Genomic DNA, 9434 nt, shown 5'->3' with positions numbered 1-9434 from the left:
TCGAGACAAACAGTGAAAGACGGAGAATTATCAATTATTTGCGGTAATTCGTTAAGAAAAAGTCGATGTAAAATATAAAGAAATGATAAAAAAGTGACCTTACATAAAAAAATAGTAGTGAAAAAAAATTCATAATTGGATAAAAAAAACACACGGAGAAAAGGAAAGGAAATAAATTATAAAAATAAATAATAATCAGCAAAAAAAATTGTGTTACTGTGGAATTTATAAAAAAAAGGAGTGAAAAAAAATTAAATATTTTTTTTAAAACAAATAAATATAATTAAAAAAGTGCAGGCTTACGTAAATAAATAAAAAAAATATAAAATAAAATAAAAAGTGGAAAAAGCCATGCAAAAAATTGCTTGACAAATGCACTTGTAATAAAAAAAAATAAAAAGGAGTAAAAAATAATGAAAAATAAAAAATAATGAGAAGAAGAAAAATATGACTAGAAAAAAATATTGTGAATCGCCAAGTCGTGTGCTGGCGAAACTACTGTTGCTAATAACTCTCAACCTAAATCATGTCAACTGTTATCGCACAAGCCCATTACAATCACGCACCTTCGTTGGCAGCACAAGCAACGGCAATGCGCCATCCACAACACCCTTGCCAAAGGCATGTATCTGGAATGCGAACAACGGTAACAACGGCGAACATGTGGAAAACACGGAGAAAAGTATGTTGTGTCGAATGAAGTCATTATCGAAAACAGACGGCGTTCTTGCGAACCTAAGTTTATCGAATTTAAACAATTTGCACAAACTCAAGTTGGAATGTAGCGACACAGCGATGTACGAAAGCACATTAGAGTCTACCGCAACTCCAAGCGGATATTTTTTGGCAGGCTTCAAACAATTACGACATCTCGATATTGAGTCGTGTAAATTGCGATATGTGCCTGCGTTGGTATTTGCGGGACTCAGTTCGCTAACGACACTTGTACTTCGAACACGAAATACCGATTGGAATTTGAATCTCGAGTTGCATCACGATTCGTTTCGCGGACTTACAGAAGTGCGTGATTTGAGTCTCGCTGAAAATGGGATTTATGAAGTGCCAAAAGAAGTATTTTGCCCGATGTATTCGTTGCGTGCACTGAATCTCTCAAGAAATCATTTTAACGACGTAACGCAATTGCTTTTCTCTGATTGGGGCAAAGGACCTTCGGCGCCCGGCAAAGCATGCAATACAGCTTTGGAGAAACTCGATTTGAGCAATAACGACATTACAATATTGCCGGATAATAGTTTCACGGCGTTACGATCTCTGACAATTCTGCATTTGGAGAATAATTTGTTGACTGAAGTTGCGGATCGATCGTTTGTTGGTCTCGTCGCTTTGCAATTACTCAACATGTCAAATAATAAAATTATCGCATTACCTCCAGAATTGTTTCAATCATCACGCAAAATTCGTCAAATATTTTTACAAAATAATTCGATTGCTGTGCTTGCACCTGGCTTACTCGAAGGTCTCGATCAACTGGAAGTACTTGACTTGAGTAAGAATGCGTTGAATAGCGAATGGATAAATCGTGATACGTTTGCCGGGCTTATCCGATTGCTCGATCTCAACTTGAGCAACAATAAAATTGATCGGATCGACAGACACGTCTTCCGCGGGCTTTACAGCTTGCAACAACTTGATTTGGGACAAAATCTCATCGAAAAACTCAGCGACAATTCCTTCACGGATCTCAAAAATTTGAATAGTTTGATATTATCGAACAATCGTTTGAAGGCAGTTAACCAATTTGACTTCTCCGAATTGTATGTACTGAAATTATTGTGGCTCGACAGCAATTATATCACAAATATACACGAACGTGCATTCGAAAATCTCACACATTTGCACGATTTGGGCTTGAATGATAATAAACTCGAAGAGATTCCTTCTAACATGAAATCTCTGAGATTTTTAAAGTCACTCGATTTGGGAAAAAATCAAATTTCTGACATCAATGTGGATGCCTTCGAAGGTCTTGAAGAGTTGCTCGGATTAAGACTGACTGACAATTTAATTGGAAATATTTCACGTGATACTTTCAGTGACTTGCCTTCATTGCGTGTGCTGAATTTGGCTTCCAACAAAATTCGCCATATTGATCAAAGTGCATTTATATCGAATCCAAGTATCACAGGCATTCGTCTCGACAACAATTTACTCGAAGATATTTCGGGAGTATTTACATCGCTTTCAACGCTCGTTTGGCTTAACGTTTCTGATAATAAATTAGCCATGTTCGATTACTCGCATTTCCCCGACTCGCTGCAATGGCTCGACATTCATCTCAACGAAATTAACGAGCTTGGAAATTATTTCAACATTCGTACGGGAGTCAGTATTAAAATGCTTGACGTCAGCTATAATCGCATTACGAAGCTCAATGCCAAGTCAATCCCCGATAATATCGAAAATTTCTTCATTAACAACAACTTAATCGACGTCATCGAACCAGGCACTTTTGTTCACAAAACAAATTTAACGAAAGTAATTTTGTCGGGAAATCTCATTCAAAATTTGGAAATGTCAGCGTTAACATTACCCGTTGTTCCTGAATATCGCAACATTCCTGAATTCTATCTCGCCAACAATTTGTTCCATTGTGACTGTAAACTCGAGTGGCTTCATCGCATCAACGATTTGTCATATCTCCGTCAATATCCAAAAGTTAATGACTTGGATGAGATTAAATGTAGTGTCGAGCATACTCGTAGCAACGATCAACGACTTCTTGTCGAACTCAGTAGTCAAGATTTCTTGTGCAAATACGATCAACATTGCTTCGCGCTGTGCCATTGTTGTGAATTTGATGCTTGCGATTGTAAAATGACGTGCCCAAAAGGATGCACTTGTTATCACGATCCCGCATGGAATGGAAATATCGTCGATTGTGGCAATGCACATCTTAAAGAAGTGCCCAAAAAGATTCCCATGGATGTAACTGACTTGTATCTCGACGGTAATAGTTTCGAGAGCTTGCCAAGTCACCAATTTATCGGAAAGAAAAAGCTTCAACGACTTTATTTGAATAACAGTTTGATTGAAACGCTTGAGCCAAAAGTCTTCAATGGCTTAACGAATTTAGTTGCATTACATTTGGAGGACAATGCCATCAGCGAAGTGCGTCAAAGTGATATTGGTCAATTGCCCAATTTAGTCGAATTATATCTCGGGGAAAATGGCATCAAACGAATTCCTGAAGGGCTGTTTTCTCGCATGACTAACTTGCAAGTGTTGGATCTGCAAGGAAATGGCATTCAAGATTTCAAGCCATGGGAACAACTTTCAATTTTGGATGGCTCCCTGAAAAAAGTCAATTTAAAAGGTAATCAGCTGAGTTGTGATTGTAAAAATGACGCAATGAAAACATGGTACGAGCAATGGAGTAAAAATGCCGAAGAACTCATGTGCTCCAACAAAAAATTGCTATCTACAGTCGTTCAATCGTGCGACACAAATGCCATAAAAAATCCCGGGCCCGTTGCGACGCCCACTGTTCAACGTACTCTAATTCCCGACATAAATATGTTTTCGGATGGCTACCTGCCGTTCCTGATAGCTGTGATCATAGGTATAGTTTTAACATTATTAATAATCACTTTGGTGTTTGCGTTTCGCAATGAATTTCGGCTGTGGGCATACTCGAAATATGGCGTGCGTCTTCGCAAAGATCCTCTCACGGCACTCGAAAAGTGCGAAGACAACGAGAAGCTGTACGACGCTTACGTAATTTACAGTGCCGACGACACAGATTCTTTACAACGAGAATTCACGTCGGAATTGGAGCACATGGGATACTCCCTTTGCCTGCATTATCGCGACTTGCATTCGCAAAACTACCTTGCAGATACGCTACACAGCGCTGCCGATGCTTCGCGCAAAATTATCATCTTCTTGTCAATTAATTTCCTCCGCATGGAATGGAGTCATCCGGAATTTCATGCAGCATTGCAGTCAGTACTTGAATTAATTCGACCAACACGACGACAACACAAAATTATTCTCATCACGACGTGCCCGAGCAATGTGATATTAATGGATCCCATACTGGATGTCTTGGCACGCACTTGTACCGTCATCAGTTGGGAAGATCGTCGTTTTTGGGACAAACTACGATTCGCCATGCCCGATATCACGGCAAATAGTGCTGCTGCCATGTCGGGAAATAAACATCATAACAACAAAAATGTGATAAAAGCACAAAATTTACGTTACGGTCCAACGCCGACTTTACAGCATGGTACATGGCGTCCTCATCATGCTCCTTCAAACATCCAATTAGCGCCTCACATTTCCCCGAGTAACAGTAATTGTCCCACGGAAGACGAACTTTCGTCAACTGCTTCGTCGCAGCATTATGAAAGCCCGACACATCATCGAACTCCTACTTACGTTTACGATACGGGACGTCGCTCGACGAATCATGTTTACTCTACCATTCCCGAGGGTCAATATCCGCCAACGATGCCATCAGCTCCCTACCATACCACAAATACCAGAAGTCAATCACGTCAAAGTAATCGCCCGTGTTTCGTCTAAAAAGTGAAACAATTAACGAATTTTAGAAGTCTAGAACAATTAACATGTTTTGTAAATAGCACAAATTTGAGACAACAAAGCGATAAGAGAACTTTGACGAGCGATGAGGATTACGATGAAAGGTCAATGAATGCATTAAAAACAATATACACGCATCAACTGTCTGACTTGTATACTAAATACGCGACTTAATTAGAAAAATGAAAGAAAAAAAGAACAAGAAATCAGGTTTCTTCCTTATATAATTATCACAGAGAGATATTCAACGTACCGAGAGTTACTTAACAAACGTCTTCTAATTACATTGTTAAACAAACCAAACAAAGCTATTATGTTATATTACATTTTTTTACATACATACATTTTCCATACCATAGCGCAGAGTCGGGAGAAGAAGACGATATTCAATTACTCACATTTAATTATTTGAATGTTATTTAACGTTTCTTTTGTATAATTTTTTATTTTTATTCTTGCTTTGTATGCCTACATGGACTTCATGCATTCAAAATCATTTAAACGGCACAAATTGACTCTCTCGTGGTCGTCTTACTACGAACCATGCTAAAAAGACGAAGAAGAGAAAAAAAAATTAAAAATATTATTCATGCAGGAACAAAAAAAAATAATACGAAGAAATAACTTACGGTTTAATAGAAAAATATTCATGGCATGACACGGTAAACAACTTTAGGTCATATTATTTTATTTGAAAAAATAATTTCATTGCACTGATGGACAATGAGCTTGTAGCGAGAATGTCATGGAATTTGGCATTGAAATTGTTCAATTAAAATTTCTTTCAAATGTCTCTAATTTTATTTAACTGAAAAACATTCAAAAACGTCAATTTAACGAAATTTAACAAAACAAAAATACATTTTTTTAAAAAAAATATACAGAGACAGATGAGGAGGTAACATAAACAAAAAACACACTGAAATTAACACAAAAGACAACCACACCACATAAAAATTGTAAAAATATTACAATACATACTTTATACTTTGTTTTCTTTCAAAATCATCCATTTGGAATACATTTTCTTCTCCTATAAAGATAATGAATGTCGTAAAATAAAATTATTACTATTTTTCATCAATGCAACAAATGACCCGGTAGTCAGTATTCATTCAATTTTTTTCAAGTATTTACTGCGAAGACGACGACTAATTATAGCTTGGTATTGAAATTTAAACAGATAATTAATAGGGAAAGAGACGTTTGTTAAATAAACACAAAAAAATACTTATTTTTCCACAATCACAAATTTAACTACAGAAAAAAAATAAAAATATATAATTAAAAAAATAGTAAAAAAAATGTTTTTTATACATAAATACATAATTAAAAAAAATAAATAATGTAATAATAGCTGAACGAAAAATAATTACTGATAATAATTTGCCATTTTTTTTCTATTTAATTTTTTCAAGCAAAAAAAAATTGACCATTACAAAGAATAATTCTATTTTTAGAAAAAAAAAATAATTTTATTATTTATTGTATACTACTAAAAAAAACAAGATAAAAAGACTTCTGAATGTATAAAATTTTTGTTAATATTTTCATTGTAATTTTTTTTTATTAAATATATAAATAATATTATTAATAATGAATAATGATGCATTTAAATTTTACACGAAAAAACTGATAAACTTGTAAATATTACAAATTTTAGGCTTATTATTGTAATGATTGTATAATAAAAATATAAAATATTGACAGATTATAAAGTAATATAAACGGAAAAGAAAAGAAAGAAATTAAAATAAATATAAATGTTTAAAAAAAATATTTTAATTTATAATAAAAAAAAATTATTTTAAAAAACAACTTTGTATCATAATAATAATATAATAACAATAAAAATGTAATAAAATTTTTTTAATTATATAAACAGACAAATTTTAAGCATATTTCAAATGAAAAGTTATTTGTTTTATTTTTTTTTACAAAGTTTAACGATGTGTTTACTAAATTTTTTATGCGTTCGAATGATTTTTTTCTTGATGTAATAATGGAAAAGGTAAGTTTTTTTTTAAAAAATAAATTTCAATTAAACTTGTTCTTGTTCACTTGCTGCTTATGCTTTTAAAAAAGTGGCAATAAATCTCGTAATAAATCAATGAAAATGTACTCCGGCATAACCAAAGTTGATCTTGTATGATTTATACACAATTTTAGTCATCATCAAATACATTAATAAATCTGTCTTATCTCTCACTTTTCAACGAGTCCTCCATTAAAACTGTGTCAACATTTTTCTTTTCTTTTATTTGAAGTAAAAAAAAAGAGCAGAAATCTTGCCTACAACGAAGAAGATGAAGAAAGTGCGTCTTTTTAAAAGATGACGACGAAAAAAAACGTGAATATCGTATACAGAAAATTATGATGATTACTGCGGTCACAAAATTATGGTTATTATCATTTGTGTGTGGGCAATCCATAACAAGACAGTTACTTATCGTGTCGAAAGTCGCTCCATACTGAAAATGCGAGAAATTTGAATGAATTAAAAAAAATGAATGAAAAAAAATTGAACTGATTTATAAAAGATCACGAAATTTGTCGAGGAGAAGGGACTTTTTATGCAGATTTTGCATGTGTACATGATGTAAACACAGTAATTATAATGATTTGTGGACATGTACCTACAGCTAGAGAGCGGAATTATTATTATTCAGTCAATTGATGAAAAAAACTTTGTATATTTAAAAAAATAAAATAAATAAAAAAAAACGAGGAAAGAAAGAAAAGAAAAAAATATTTGAATTAAAGTCGCGATTTAAAAAAAACGCCTCAGGTGCATTTATGGAAATTTTATTAAACCTCGTCTCTGTTGTCGCTTTTTTTTGATTTTTTTTTTAGTTTAAAAAGAAAAAAAGTTTATGGGAATTTTGTTAGTTCCGACGACATTTTAGTCGAGTAATAAATTTATTTGAACTTATCGCGAGGATTAACAGTGAATTTGCAAAAATTCTTGTCGGACTTTCGTTTGTTTAATTTTTCAAATAAAAATAAAAACATGATAAATAAATATTCGTTTCTTGTCACTTTTTTCCCATTTTTCTCAAATATAAAAAAATTTTAAAGACTAAACATTGTATGACACTTATTGTGAAAAAGTAATAAAATGAAATAATGTCGACGATTATCGTTTCTCTTGTTGAGTTGACTTTTTTTTCTCTCAGCTTGTGTATGGCAACGACGACGACGACCGTTCTTCAACTTTTGACAAATTATTACAAAGTTGAATTCACAAATCAAATGAGATATTTTCATTTGGTTAACCATAAATTTTATTTAGATGAGTGAATTGTGAATGCGCGTTCATTGTGTCTCTATGATATATGTCTGTTTTGTGTATGAAGCACTTGACTCTTTCTTTTTTAATCGTAAGTTATTTATATTTTTAATTTTTTGGGAGTAGGATGTCTCAAAATGGAATTTTTAAGCAATTTTTACGAGAATTTAAAAGAAAAAAAAAATATTTAAAATATTTTTTAAATCATGAACATTCAAAATTTTTTATTAATTAATAATTTCTTTTATTAAATTATTTTAATTTTTTTATTTATTTTTTCATTTTTTTTTTTTTTGAAAAAGTTAAAAAAAAAACATTTTTATGACTAGAATTTTATGTTTTTTAAGAATTTTTAAACGAAAATTAATTAAATAAATTTTATTATTTTAAAAAAAAAATAAAAAAAAAAACTAATAAAAAAATTCATATCAAACAAAATAATAAAATAAATTAAAAATAGAAAAATAATAAACTAATAACAAAAATAAAAAAAAATACTTTGAAATATTTTCTGGGTAAAAAAATAAATTATTAAAAGTATCAAAAAAATTTTTTATAAATAAAAATAATTATTTTAAAACTTTTCAACAAACAAAGTGAAACCTTTTTCAATAAACTAAATTAAATAAAATAATATAAAAAAATTTTTCAAAAAAAAAAAATTATTAAAAAATTATTTTTAATTAAAATTAAATAACTAATTAAAAATTAATAAAAAATTATAAATTAATAAAACTAATGTGTTTTTTAAAAAAAATTTAATATTTAAAAAAATTATAAAAAAATGGGTAAAAAATTATTATTTTTAACAATTTTTATTAATTTTTTAATTATTTTTTAAAATATTTCTTCCAATGCTTTAATTTTTAATTAAATTTTTATTATTTTTAATAATTTTTATTAAATTTTATTTTATTAATTTTTAAAAATTTTAATGTCACTCTAATCAAAAAAGCTATAACAATGTATTTCGCAGCTCATCTATATGCCTGACTAAGCAAACAAACAAAAACAACAACAATTATTGACACACAAAAAAAATAATGTGTATGTTTATATTAATCGAGACAAAGTTAATCCAAAAACTAACAGACATAACGCACATCTGTATAATTAATTTATTTTTTTTTCTTCTGCCTATAAAAAAATTTTTTTTTCATACAAAAATTAATAACAAAACATGTTTCTTCTTTTTTTTTTGCTGAACCTTAAACGATCGCGCACAAAAATTCGAAACGAAGATAGTCGCCTGATGTTGACAATTTTCTTTCTTTGAGAAGGTCCGAACAAAAAAAAAATTATAGCGAACCATGTGCGTCTTCAATTTCACTTCAGAGTATCTTTTCAACCTTCTTAATGTGTGCCTCCTTTTTTAATTGAATCAACGAAGAACGAACAAATCGTCCATATGTTACTACTTTATTAATGCCATCGATGGTAATTGTATCGAAAAAAAAATAAAAGCTAACAATACCAGGAAAAAAACATGCGTAAATTTGTGTAATTCGACACCTTTTTGATTCGATCCCCGCTTCTTTTGCACGTCCAATGCACACGACGACGTCTGTCTGATGCGTGC

The 9434-nt window shown here is 31.0% G+C and overlaps 1 protein-coding gene across 1 annotated transcript; it reads left to right on the top strand.

Annotated features, from left to right (window-relative positions):
- Window positions 1–300: 300 nt before the first annotated feature.
- On the top strand, window positions 301–5782 carry LOC134837408 (toll-like receptor Tollo). Its single transcript, XM_063852786.1, has one exon. It carries the CDS (start codon window positions 448–450, stop codon window positions 4546–4548), a length of 4101 nt encoding a protein of 1366 aa, XP_063708856.1. The 5' UTR covers window positions 301–447; the 3' UTR covers window positions 4549–5782.
- Window positions 5783–9434: the final 3652 nt, after the last annotated feature.

This window comes from Culicoides brevitarsis, chromosome 1, assembly GCF_036172545.1.
Source record: "Culicoides brevitarsis isolate CSIRO-B50_1 chromosome 1, AGI_CSIRO_Cbre_v1, whole genome shotgun sequence".
Classification (NCBI taxonomy): Eukaryota; Metazoa; Arthropoda; class Insecta; order Diptera; family Ceratopogonidae; genus Culicoides; species Culicoides brevitarsis.
The sequence above is the reverse complement of the archived record's forward strand: the minus strand, read 5'-3'. Positions and strand labels throughout refer to the sequence as shown.

Excerpts from the sequence above, each read along its gene's own strand:
- LOC134837408 (XM_063852786.1), top strand. The coding sequence starts at position 448 with ATGACTAGAAAAAAATATTGTGAATCGCCAAGTCGTGTGCTGGCGAAA.